Here is a 13914-nt window from a genome sequence, read left to right on the forward strand (position 1 = left end):
ATATAAATATTAATATTAAATCTATTTATTATATAAAGTATATATTTTATAAATTTTATAATTATAAAATAAAAATATTACAAGTAATGAGGTAAACTATATTAGTATTAAATATAAAGTAAATAAATTATAATTATATATTAAAAACTAAAATTTAATTATATAATTATATAAATAGATTTTTTTCAATTAATACCCTACAATCGAAGTAATCCTAATTCCTAACACGCAAATTATGCTGTGCAACCGAACGCACGTTGCAAAGTGCATACGGTTGCAAAACGGCGCCGTTTTGGTTAAAAAAACGCGCCTCCCACTTAAAGAAGAAATCAGGTTCGATTCCCGGCAATAGCATTTTTATATATCCAGAAATTCATAACTATATAACCACAATTTCATAACTATATATCCACAGTGAATGAATGAAGTAAAAATTCACAATGAATGAATGAATAAAGTAAAAATCCACAATGAATGAATGAATGAAGTAAAAATCCACAATGAATGAACTAAATATCCACAATATATGATTGAACTAAATATCCACAATGAATGAACTAAATATCCATAAATTCATAACTATATAACCACAATTTCATAACTATATATCCACAATTTCATAACTATATATCCACAGTGAATGAATGAAGTAAAAATCCACAATGAATGAATAAATGAAGTAAAAATCCACAATGAATGAACTAAATATCCACAATATATGATTGAACTAAATATCCACAATGAATGAACTAAATGTCCATAAATTCATAACTATATAACCACAATTTCATAACTATATATCCACAATTTCATAACTATATATCCACAATAATGCTATTGTTGAGAGTCGAACCTAATTTTTTTTTTTAAGTGGGACGCGCGTTTTTAATCAAAACGACGTCGTTTTTAATCAAAATGACGTCGTTTTGAACCGTATGCACCATGTGCATGGTACATTTGGTTGCACAGCATAACTATTGTTCCTAACATGACATAGGCCTAGAAATTTGTAGTCTAGACCAAGCTCGTAACTTGCACGGGCCCAGCCCGCGACCGGCACGACAACAATTTTTGTTTTATAATATTATAAATAATAAAAGTAAATAAATTGACGTCATAAATATTGTACTAGATTGCCGTATCTACTCCAGCAAACTTTCCAATTCTATTCCCAACACTCCAATGGGTTTAAGCTTTCGTCAACTTCTCTCCTATAAGTTCCGACCAGGAGAGATTGCTTCCTCACAATTTCCGAACTCAGCAAGGTCGGCATTTGTTTCATAGGTTTCCGATCACAACTCCGATGGACACGCTTAAGAGTAAGTGAAAATCCTCTGAGTTCTTTCTTTAGATTCATGGTTATGCTTTCATGGCTGTTCTTCCTTTCATCGTTTGGCTTTCGATTTCGTGTTAACAATTTGTTTTGAAACTTTTTGTAGTTCAATTCGGCAGTATATCGCTTCCTAGCGATAAAGACTCCTCTGAGAAAGCAACGGGGTTGCATGCACCAAGAATTGCACCGACATACTTAGCTTGAATCGGTTGAAAAAGATGGTTTTCGATGTGTCGTCGTTGATAAATCGCAGACATTCACCGGCGCTATCTAGGGTAAACAATAATGGGTTATCGGAGGAGGAGAAGAAAGAGCAGATCAAATTCGGCCAAGTGAAGAGGACGAAAGATTTTGTTCACTACAAAAGAGTAGATGAGAAAAAGATAAACGTAGTTCAAGACCTTGGATTACATACTGGGATTTTTGAGGCGAAAGAACAAATAAAGATTGTTGAGTGCGTTTATCGCACTGGCCCAGCCCACAACCCGCAAGAGCCCTGGCTCAAAATTTGGCTAGTCAACAATCAACATTAACATATATATCAAACTAACGAATAGTCGAATGCATCAATACACTTTTTAATGAGGAGAATAAAGAACACTTAAGAAATAATTAATCGCGACACACACATAAATTAATGGGACCTCTTCAATTTTAGATTTCATGCATAAATAAATAATATTACCTATAATTTAGAATTTGAATTACTTTTATGGTACAATAAAGAACAATTAAGTAAAAATTATCACACATAAATTAATGGGACTATTTAGATTTTAGATTTCATGTATAAATACAGATTACTTATATTTTAGATTTTGAATTACTATCATGCAGACATAAAGAACAATTAAGTAAAATTGATTATCTTTCAAAAAAAATAAAAATAAAATTGATTTGACCATTTGAAGGTTCTAGCTCGACCCTAGCACTGGCCCAGCCCACAACCCGCACGAGCCCTGACCCAAAATTTGGCCAGTCAACAATCAACATATATGTTAATATTAAATATGTATTTTTTAATTCAAATATTGGGCCTGTAAAATAATTTGACCATATGAAGGCCCTAACTCGGACGTTGCACGGGCCCAGCCCAAAACCCGCACGACACCAGTTTTTGTTTTAGAATAATATAAATATAAATAATAAAAAATATATAATCTGACGTGTACAATCTTCACTAGATTGCCGTAATCCCGCGAACTCCAGCAAACTTCCTAATTCTATTCTCAACAGGTTTAAGCTAACGTCAACTTCTCTCCTATAAATTCCGACCAGGTGAGATTGCAACCTCAAAACTTTCGAACTCTCCATCCGTACGTATCGAAGGTTTCCTTTCAGAGCACCGATGGACAAGCTAAACAGTAAGCGAAAATTCTTCTTTTTTATGCGTTCATGGCTATTCGTCCTTTCATCATCGTTCGGTTTCCGATTGTGTTTAACAATTTTTTTGTAGTTCAATTCGGTGAGATATCGTTTTCTAGCGAAAACGAAGCCGCGTCGGAGAAAGCTACGGTGGTGCATGCGCCAAGAATCGCACCGACCTACTTGAATCGGTTGAAAAAGATGGTTTCCGATGCGTCATCGCCGGCACCGGTTAATCGCAAACATTCACCGGCGTCATCTAGGGTTAACGATAAGGGGTTATCGGAGGAGGAGAAGAGAGAGCAAACCAAATTCGCGCAAGTGAAGCGGAAGAAAGATTTTGTTCACTACGAGAGAGTTGATGGGAGAAAGGTAAACGTGGTTCAAGGCCTTGAATTACATACTGGGATTTTCGACGCGGAAGAACAGATGAAGATTGTTGAGTGCGTTTACCAGTATCAGCAATTGGGTCAGAAAGGGCAACTTAGAGGTATATAAGCAATGTTAATAATCAATTGGATATTATCGAAATTTGTATTGATGATTACTAACTTGTTGTTTAACTCTTTGTAGCTCGAACCTATTCTGAGCCAAAGAAGTGGATGCGGGGCAAAGGGCGTGCAACGATTCAATTCGGTTGTTGTTACAACTATGCAGTGGTAAAATAAATTACTTATTTTTTGTTGAGAAGTTTCTGTGTTTTTTGCTTTTGTAATTTGGTTTGGTTGTTGTTATAACTATACTGTAGTGAAATTACTTGCTATTCCTATCTCTTAGTTATGTTTCTTTTGATGAAAAGTTTTATCTGATCTTATACTCTGCATATATATTATTATGATTTTTTGTGATAGGACAAAAATGGCAATCCTCCCGGAATAGTAAGAGATGAAGAAGTGGATCCATTGCCTGCTGTGTTCAAGCAGATGATTAAGAGGATGGTCAGGTGGCATGTTTTGCCTCCAACATGTGTCCCCAATAGCTGCATTGTAAACATCTATGACGAGGGTGACTGCATTCCTTCTCATATTGACCATCATGATTTTGTTCGCCCTTTTTGCACTGTGTCGTTTTTGTCAGAATGCAATATTCTTTTCGGATCGAGTTTGAAGATAGTTAGCCCCGGAGAATTTTCTGGTCCTGTCTCTATACCTCTGCCAAAAGGGTATGATGTTCAATCTCTTTTTATCCAATTCTTGTACTATAGTTGTTTAACAGTAAGAAAAACATGGAAATCATTAACACAGAAGTAGCCTATAATAATGTGGATATAAACAGCAGAAAAATCTCTTGCTAAAATTGATTCATTCATTCCTTTTCTGAATTCCCACTTTGTTCCTTAGTGAAGTGTAATGGTTTCATTAGTGTTCATACATAGTAACTTGTGAATTAATGTTGTGCAGGTCGGTGCTTGTTTTACAAGGTAATGGAGCTGATGTTGCAAAGCATTGCGTACCGGGTGTTCCATCTAAAAGGTAAATTATTGAATGTCATTAACAAAACGCGGCTCCTAGATCATTTCCTCATTTCTCTTACACTTTTTGCATATAAAGTACTCATCTTTCTTTCTTTCGTGGCAGAATCTCTGTTACTTTTAGGAAGATGGATGAAAGCAAATCGCCTTTCAACTACAAGCCCGACCCCGAGCTTCTGAGAATTCAGCCTTTGGTTCTCTATCGTTCTCCAGTTGGACAACCGTCAACTCAACAAAGTGTTGCTGAGAATGAAAAGAAGATGAAGCATGATAAACCCGATTCTCCACCTGCACAGACAACAAACCGGAACGTTCTCACTGGAAACGAAGAATTCCCTCCCCTCGGGAGCTTGAGTTCTTTAGGCAAGAACAGGAGTACTAGAAGAGGTAAATAGTCATAAGCCATCATCAGTTGTTCCGCTTGTACCATTAGTGTATGAATTGCTTGTACCATTAGTGTATTTTTACCCTATACAAGCATCCGAAAGAATATTTTAGTGCAGTGTGCTTTCTATGTTAAGTGTATACTATGGAGCAAATCTGGGTTTTGCTTCCTCAGTGTTTGTCTCAGAAAGTATCTTTTTTTTTTTTTTTTTTTTTTTTTTTTTTTTTTCCAAACCATTTATGTATTTTTGGACTGGTAAAGTCAAAACTCAAAACCAGTAAGACCATATTATGTTTTGGATGAATGAATAAAGTTGCAGCCTTTAGTACAGTTTGGTTTTTTCTCAAGGATTATTATGTTTGTTGTTGGACCAACAAAAACATGCTGCATTGTCTCATTGTCACAGGAATCTTCCTTGATAATGTGTCTGTGAATCTTTGATATCATGAAGGCCAGAAAGTGAGAATCCATATGAATAGTTCTGCAAGTTGTTAGCTGTCGGCAAAAAGTTTTATCAATCAAAATTACCCCGAATATAACCTTTGGCCTGGTAAAAAATCACAAAAAAGTAAAATTACGCCAATAAAAATGAGAAGTTATCAAATTAATTATCCGACCATTTTGGTTGGGGTTACCCTCAAATTATAATTGTTATAACCTTCCAAGCAATTATAGCATATCAAACTAATTACTAATGAATGAATATATCAATATAATTTCTCACCAATTTAGTTGAGATTATCCTCAAATTATCATTGTTATAACCTTCCAAGCAATTATAGCATATCAAACTAATTACTAATGAATGAATATATCAATATAATTTCTAGTGAGAACAATAAAGTAGAATTAAGTAAAAATTAGTTGAGACACCCGCATAAATAAATGGGGCCACATAGACTTTAGATTTCCTACATAAATAAATGGGATTACTTATATTTCCAACTTTGGATTACTGTTATGCGAACAATAAAAAATAATTAAGTAAAGATTAGTTGTGGCATCGACATCATAATATACGGATAAATCAATGGGATTACGGATATTGAACATTCTTAATTTTCCTTCATTAAGTATGATATTCGTTAACGTTAAAATCGAGTTGTATAAAACAATAAATGCACGACCGTTTCATCTTTTTTATACATTATGAATGTTTCACTTTATCAATAGGAAAATATCGTTTTGTTGTTTATTACATTCATTATATTTTACTTTTTAAAATGGAATAAAATTTCTAAATTAATCACTATCGATTGGGTTAATCTACGATAGATTGTTAGCTAATTCAATTGTTATACATGTGACGAGTGTTAAATTATTAATAAAGTCACTAAAAAGAAATAATACATGATATTATACTATATTAGGGTCAATTTATGTGAAAGCAAATACCCATGTAAGAACATTAAAAATGCATTGTATTTACAAAACTATAAAAGTACATCAATAAATGAAAAAGTACAACTAAAAAATTTGTGAACTCTAAAAGTGAACCACACAAAATTACAAAATACAGTAATTTGTCAAATACACTTTTACATGATATAATGTGTACGTGTTATTATGTTCACATTTATATATTATTATATTATATACACTTTGTAACTTTCAAGAGGTACGTTTACACCTAAACTTTTTTTTAAATTATTTATTTGACCCCATACTATATTTTGCATATAAATACAATCAATTAGCTCACAAAGTTGAATGGAAAATTGCGTCTATTCTAATTTAATTTTTTTTTTTCAAATTTATAATTCTCCAATACTCATTGCTCAGTGCTCACTATATGTTCTCTACTTTCCAAATTTACAAGCAAATATATTCTCTATTTTTTAATCAAAATTTCATTTCTAAACAAATAAAAAAAGATTTTGTAGTTATTTATATTCCGTTTTTGCCATAATTGGGGAGACGAAATCCACGATTTCAGAGAAGAAAAAGATTCCAACGTGCAATTGTGAATTGTCCAAATCATCTGAGCTGTTTATTCAGTAACCACATTGTACACCACTTCCCTCCCATTTTTTATTTTATTTTATTTTGAAATATAAATACTTCAAAAGTGTTAATAATTAAAAAAAAACTTTTATAATAATACACAACATGATATTGTTGTCTAAAAATAATAAGTTACGTAAACTACTAATCTATCTTACATAAACATAAATACAATTTTCAATTAAAAATGTCTAAAATATCACCACTTTTATCAATTTTTACTTCCATGATAATTTTAACTTAGTTATAATCTTACCACCATTTTTTTTTTTTTTTTTTTTGGGTACAATTGAGCGGCCTAAGGCCCCGCTAAATTATTCTCCGGGTCGTAGCCCATCCCGTGTCTGCACGAAGGTGAAGGAAATCCCTAAAGTAATCCGGTGGTTCATTTAGAATGGTAGTCCCCCAATTACTACTTGGCCAAGGTTAGCGAGTCTGTCAGAGCACTTATGTCACCTTCCCTCCATACATGAATGACCATAGTCCTCCCCAAACTCACAATTAAATTCATCACTCAATCCCATAACATTCAAATCATGATTTGACTGTCGTTCTCCTATAATGATTTTGACCACCTCCTCTCAGTTCAACTCCACGTCCACCTTATCCCAACCCCTCTCTTTTACAAGCCGAAGGCTCTCTTAACACCTCAACAATTCAACGTTATTATTATAATACCATATACTCCATCACCTCTTCATACATCTTGCCATGTTATCTTTACCATATCAAGTGTCATTGTCACATTATCAATGTTATTTTATTAAATATCAACAAATCAAAATATTATAATTTGAAATATATGATGTGACAATAATGACTTGACAACACATATGAGATAGCAATGATAATGCAGAAATGATGAATTATAAAGCTATGACGAAGTTGAAATAATTGTTATTTAAAAAACTTGTGATCAAGTTGATAGTTTAAAAAGAAATGTAAATATATCAATAATTGTTATGATTTTTTATCAGTTAAGATCACAAGGTAAAATTCACGATTTAGTTAACCATTGCATGCTTTCCTTGTAAAACAAAACATAAAAATATCAATAATAGTTGAGTGATTTAAACTGATATATTATTCGGATGCTTTTAATAGACAACAAAACAAATCATATCAGGAAAATGGGCTGCTGAACCTTGGCCCATTAAACACATGTTAACCGCACTTTTGGGTCCGAAAAGGTGTGGGCCCAATGTTCCCCCATCGGACACGTGTCTACTCCGAGCTACACTGTGACAGCCCAAGTAGCCTTTTCTCAGGTTAGTTTCGACTTTTCGATCATTCCGTGAACTGTAAACTAATGAGTGCCCCAGAATAGAAAGAGAGCAGTCATCGTTTTTTCATTCGGGATAGGCTCATAGGCTCAGCAGGTATATTACTGTATCGTGATTACAAAAGTTCGGTTTGAGAGAGAGAAAGAGAAGTTGATAATTGTAGAGAGAGAGAGAGGATTTGTTACAGTAGTTTTGATCCAAGCAGAGTTATATAGTGTCGAATTCGAAGCCTGTGGAAGCTGAAGAGGTTCGAGGATCGGCGCTGTTAGCTGACTTGAACTTCGTGATGCTCTGGAGCTGAGAATCTGCGGTTCGCTACTGAGATCGACTGTGTGCAGTTCGGAGGTGAGTTGTGTTGGTTGGATCAGTATTCGTCGAGAATCAAACGAATGCTTATGCTAAATTGTTGTTTTGTTAGTCGCGTGTAAATATGTGATTGCTTTCGTTTTTGTAGTGATGTAACTGTTGGTTCTGAGGATTTGTGTTAGTTTATGGATGAGTTTTCGCTTTTAATTCGGATTTAGTGTTGGAGTAAGCTGTAAGGCGGTGGTGTGATTCGGCCGGGTGTAGAAGTTGTTGTGAAGATGAGAGGGTGAGAGAAGACATTGTTGGAATGCGAGTTGGATACCTAAACTCAGTTTGGAATTAATAGGGGTGAGTTTTGTGTTGTTCAAGTCTAGAATTGGATTAGTTACGTTATTAAATGAATGCAGCAATCTCTTTCTGTTTTAGGATTCTGATTGTTTTAGGATACCTAAACTCAGTTTGGAATTAATAGGAGTGAGTTTTGTGTTGTTAAGTCTAGGATTGGATTAGTTATTAAATGAATGCAGCAATCTCTTTCTGTTTTAGGATTCTGATTGATGAAAATTTGTTTTATTGGTTTCGAGATCCATAGTGAATTTTCAGCTTTATATGACATCAACTGAAGAGTTCATACTTATTTGGTACTTAAAATGCCTCTTAAAATGTCTGGATTGTGGTTATTGAGAGCAGATACTTTATTTGTTCCTAGCTTCTAAGGATACTTTATAAACAGCATAAAGAACTATAGGATAAGTCTTTGGTTTCCTATGTCAAACTTTTGCAGAAGACGTACAGTTTACATGCTAGCACTGATAGGATGCCACACAGGGTTTTGTGCTTTTATGAGTCCAAAAATATATCTGTTATTCTTCTATAAAGTGCTTACATGGTTTGATGGGCTTGCAGAGAGGTGTACAGAAACAGCTATGGCATGGGTATTTGATGTGTGATCATCATGGAAAATAATGAAAGGTATAAAACCTGTTAGCCTCTTAATTTCTTTAAGGATGACTTCATGTAAGAATTACATTGCATCAGTTAACTGGCACTTCTATTGATCTGTAGGACTGATGAGAAGGTCTTCCCAAATGGAGATTTCTATGTGGGTAGTATTGAGGGAATGCTTCCCCATGGAAAAGGTAAATATATATGGTCGGATGGAAGTGTTTATGATGGTGATTGGGATGAAGGAAAAATGACTGGGAAAGGACGGATTATTTGGTCATCAGGATCTACTTATGAGGGTGACTTTTCTGGAAATTACCTCCATGGGTATGGTACCTTTAATGGTCGTGATGGTTCTATATATAGAGGTTCCTGGAGGATGAATAATCAGCATGGTATTGGAAGAAAGCAGTATCACAATGCAGATGTTTATGATGGTTGTTGGAGAGAAGGGGTTCGTGAAGGCAGTGGTAGATATGCATGGAGTAATGGGAACTTGTACATTGGGAATTGGCAAAATGGGAAAATGTGTGGTAGAGGTGGTATGAAGTGGTCTAATGGAGATCTTTTGGATGGTTTTTGGTTGAATGGGTTAAGACATGGGTCAGGCTGTTACAGGTTTGCTGATGGGAGTTACTTTTTTGGAACTTGGGCTAAAGGCCTAAAAGATGGATGTGGAACTTTTTATCCTGCTGGAAGCAAGCTTTCCTCTCTGGACAAATGTAAGATTGATAAGCATCAGGACAAGATAAAGAGGATGCTATCTCATAGTTCATCGGTGAGTATAGTGAGTACAGAGGAGTCAGACAAACCTGAAGTGAAACGTAGTCTTTCTGAGAAGATCTCAAATAGCTTTGGAAGAGGTTCTGGGAGAATATCACATAAGACTGCATCACTGGTGGGTGACTGGATTATTGATGACTCTAGGGAGATGTTACCAGAAGATGCCTCATCCATGTTATCTAACAATTCACTAGATGGTCAGAGTGATTTGTTGGACAATAGTACCGTGGCTTATGAAAGAGAATACATGCAAGGAGTCCTTATCAAAGAAAGGGTTAGGACTGTGACAAGACTATCCCTCAAAAGTAAACAGAAGCGGAAGTTTCATGCAAAAGAAGTAAAGAGGAGTTCATGCATTGACTTTTTTAAAGGCCGTAAGAGCTATTACCTGATGCTTAATTTGCAGCTTGGTATCCGGTAAATATTTGAATTGCCACTCGTGTACTTGATGGCCTTTCTTTTCCATGCATTATCTAAAAATATCAAGAACAACAAATTTATGTCCAATTGCAAAAATCACTATCTTCAAATTTAAATTTTAAAGTCTACAGGTACTCTGTGGGGAAGATCACACCTGTTCCTATCCGGGAAGTGAGACTGTCAGATTTTGGAGAGCAGGCTAGGATAAAGATGTATTTTCCTAGAAAAGGCTCTCAATTTACGCCTCCCCACTATTCAATTGATTTCTATTGGAAGGACTATTGCCCTATGGTTTTCAGGTGTCTAACATCTTAAGAACTAATATGTTATTAATGTTCTTTCATTTATACCTGTAAATTATCCATTTATGCAAAATGCAATACTTGATAATTAGTCTGATTAAAATATAATCTCCAGGAATTTAAGGGAGTTGTTCAAGTTAAATGCAGCAGAGTACATGATGTCCATCTGTGGTGATGATGGTTTGAGAGAGCTTTCATCTCCTGGAAAAAGTGGCAGTATCTTTTATCTTTCTCGTGACGACAGATTTGTCATCAAGACTTTAAAAAAGTCTGAGCTTAAGGTATGAATACATAAGGTTTATAGAATTTTATGGCCATGTTTTGCTTATCACATGTTATGCCTAACCAGTTTCATGTGTCTAGTCTTGACATGATTCTATAATTTCTTTAACAGAGAAACTTTTAAATTTGAAATTTGAACTCAAAATATTATACTTCCAATATGTGGGTATCACAACTTTGCATGGTATGGACCATGGCCATAGGTTCCATTTATGGGACCACATGCAGCCTTGATGTTGCTAATGGGTAGTCATCAATTTTTTTCACAGAAATGATACTGTATGTCAAAAGTGCTGCATTTCTGGTACCATGATCATTACTTTTAAGATCAACATAAGATTCCTGTACACCATTCAGAAATGTTTCTTGTTGGCAATAAAGTGCACCAATCTGTCCTGATTGACTACTACTACTCTTACTATGATTTTCTCTTATTACATGTGTAGGTTCTATTGAAAATGCTCCCTTCTTACTACAAACATGTAAAAGACCATGAGAACACACTCATAACAAAATTTTTTGGGCTTCACAGAATATCATTCAGGAGAGGAAAAAAGGTAGGGAATATCCTTGAGTCCTGGCTCTGTTTGTTGGCATGACCTCTACTCATAACTAATATGCATTATTGACTTATTTTGTTGTTAGGTACGCTTTGTAGTCATGGGAAATATGTTTTGCACTGAACTGCATATACATCGACGGTATGATTTAAAGGGTTCTTCTCATGGAAGATTTACAAACAAAGATGAAATTGACGAGGGTACTACATTGAAGGATCTTGATTTGACATATGAGTTTCATATGGATAAATTATTACGTGAAATACTTTTTAGGTAATCTCATTTTCCTTTCTTGGAAGTGTTTGGACGTAACATGCTTGATCTTCTATTCTGTGAATTCATTTAATACACTAAAATCCAAATCAAAAACACGTTTAACATCCTGCATTTAATATGCTACAATTTTGATAACATTCTAAAGTAGTAAGTAAATCAAAGGAAAGCCTGCTTTGCTCTTTCAGTCTATGCAAATTCATCAAAATCTTGCAAGTTTGCTGCCACTGCTTGCGTGGAAATGACATCCAGTTGGGTATCCTAGTTTTAGTATTGGTTACCCAAAAAAGGAGAGGCTTCTCCATAGGTGACAATTTCCATGTTTAACAGCTGAAAATTTATGAAACTAAAATTCATAAAGCAATTGCCATTGAATATAAAGCGGCCTTAGAACGGTTATGCAATGCTGAGAAGTAATGAATTCTTAAGATTCATCCTGCAGGTGTGAGAAAATTATACTATTAATTTATTATTGCCTCTTTTAGTCATGAACAAAAACGTTTAATTTTTCTGCAGGCAATTATCTCTCGACTGTCAGTTCTTAGAATCACAAAAAATAATTGATTATAGTCTTCTATTGGGATTGCACTTTAGAGCTCCTGAGCATCTGACAGCACTGTTAGAGCCTCCTGATTCTGTGCACAAACCAGAGACTACTACTACTCTAAGCGATGGTAAACATCCATTCCCACAACAATGTTTCCTATTTGTTCAGTCACCTTCAATTTTTTCTTAGTTATGGTCTTCTACTTAAACTGTTCTTACTACACTATTCGGTTTTGCTTCTTCAAGGGGAGACCTCTCAGGGCGAGATCTCAATCCCTCCAAGGGGTTTGCTTTTAGTAACCCATGAGCCTAGCTCAGTGAGCAATGAACCTGGTCCCCACATAAGAGGAAATACATTGAAAGCCTACTCTGTTGGTGATAAAGAGGTTGATCTCCTTTTACCTGGCACTGGAAGGTATTTTTTGCTTCCCCTTGCCCTTGCTCTAAGAGGCTATTTTTGAATTTTTTTTCTTCTAAACGAAACTTGCTTGTCACTGAACTTATCTCGACCCACCCTTGGTGCCCATTAGTGACTCTTAATGTGGTTCATTTGTTAGCCTTCCATGATCTGATTGCCAGTACACTAAGAGACTGAGTAATTATGTTAGAACTGATTTACTTTTGGTTTTTTCAGGCTGAGGGTGCAGTTAGGTGTGAACATGCCAGCTCAAGCAACCCACAAGCTTATGCAGGATGTCACTGATTCTGCTGAAGTTGAACTGTTCGAGGTGTACGATGTTGTTCTGTACATGGGCATAATCGACATATTGCAGGAATACAACATGAAAAAGAAATTAGAGCACGCTTACAAATCCATGCAGATCGATCCCATGTCAATTTCAGCCGTGGAACCCAAGCTCTATTCCAAACGGTTTATCAATTTTCTAGAGAAAGTGTTTCCTACTAGACCTTAGCTTGAAAGTTCATTACCCTGATATATGTTATCCTACCCAACAATACTTTTGCTGTTGAGTTTTAGCGCTAGATTATAGACAGTATAGCTATTTTAAAGATTCATTGTAAATGCATTTTATCAGTTGAATTTTCCCTTCATTATCCAACCAGGTAATTAACCATCATATTGCCTACGTTGCACTGTATATATTTCATCTGCAATTTCAGGATTCAGCTTTCGTGGTGTTTTATTCAAGTCTGCTCCAGCCTCCAGCTTTCAGGACGTGTCTACCGTTTTGTATTTGGCATCCAACTGTGGCTAAGCGTGCAGATTCTTTTAGTTGGTACATTCTATACTGTGCTTATCTTTGAGTAATGTGATTTAAAAAAAAAAAACTTCATGAGAACATCTCCAACCAAATTGGTCAGGTTTGACTTAATAACCACTCCCAACACGGTTTATTGGTCTTCTTGGTTTGAGTCAGTCACATATGAGTAATCTAGATTGGGGTGCCTTTTTATAGTCTTTTGTCAGCTAATTAAGGTCACAAAGCAGAATTTACTTAGTGCACACATTCATGTAGTGATTATGAGAAGTTTATGTTAAAACAGACAAATATTTGTCAATGTGAGTTGGGGAAATGGTGCAAGGTTGAGATGAGGCATTCACTACATACTTAGCTTGATGGAGACATGGAGTAATACAATAGAGATTGCCCGCATGTGCTTCGTGAAGGGAATAAGTGTGCGAAAAATACGAGC

General features: G+C 35.2%; 3 protein-coding genes across 4 annotated transcripts in view; all 3 read left to right on the forward strand.

Annotated features, from left to right (window-relative positions):
- The window catches only part of LOC109165839 (RNA demethylase ALKBH5-like), a 34499-nt gene extending 29615 nt beyond the window's left edge, over positions 1 to 4884 (forward strand). For both annotated transcript variants that reach the window (XM_019314791.1, XM_019314792.1), the window contains one exon: positions 4673 to 4884. The gene's annotated coding sequence lies outside the window, so the exon portion shown is untranslated. The remainder of the gene's footprint in view (positions 1 to 4672) is intronic.
- LOC109165838 (RNA demethylase ALKBH5-like) lies at positions 2538 to 4882 on the forward strand. Its single transcript, XM_019314789.1, has 6 exons — positions 2538 to 2697; positions 2790 to 3188; positions 3272 to 3357; positions 3550 to 3860; positions 4099 to 4170; positions 4276 to 4882. Exons 1-6 carry the CDS (start codon positions 2682 to 2684, stop codon positions 4562 to 4564), a joined length of 1173 nt encoding a protein of 390 aa, XP_019170334.1. The 5' UTR covers positions 2538 to 2681; the 3' UTR covers positions 4565 to 4882.
- Positions 4885 to 7880: 2996 nt separating the features above from the next.
- LOC109165747 (phosphatidylinositol 4-phosphate 5-kinase 7) lies at positions 7881 to 13336 on the forward strand. Its single transcript, XM_019314661.1, has 10 exons — positions 7881 to 8186; positions 9054 to 9119; positions 9213 to 10292; positions 10427 to 10594; positions 10713 to 10878; positions 11326 to 11436; positions 11525 to 11712; positions 12229 to 12386; positions 12505 to 12673; positions 12893 to 13336. The coding sequence occupies exons 2-10, from the start codon at positions 9103 to 9105 to the stop codon at positions 13170 to 13172; spliced, it is 2337 nt and encodes a 778-aa protein (XP_019170206.1). The 5' UTR covers positions 7881 to 8186; positions 9054 to 9102; the 3' UTR covers positions 13173 to 13336.
- The last annotated feature ends 578 nt before the right edge of the window (positions 13337 to 13914 follow it).

Source organism: Ipomoea nil, unplaced genomic scaffold (assembly GCF_001879475.1).
Source record: "Ipomoea nil cultivar Tokyo-kokei standard unplaced genomic scaffold, Asagao_1.1 scaffold3069, whole genome shotgun sequence".
Lineage (NCBI taxonomy): Eukaryota > Viridiplantae > Streptophyta > Magnoliopsida > Solanales > Convolvulaceae > Ipomoea > Ipomoea nil.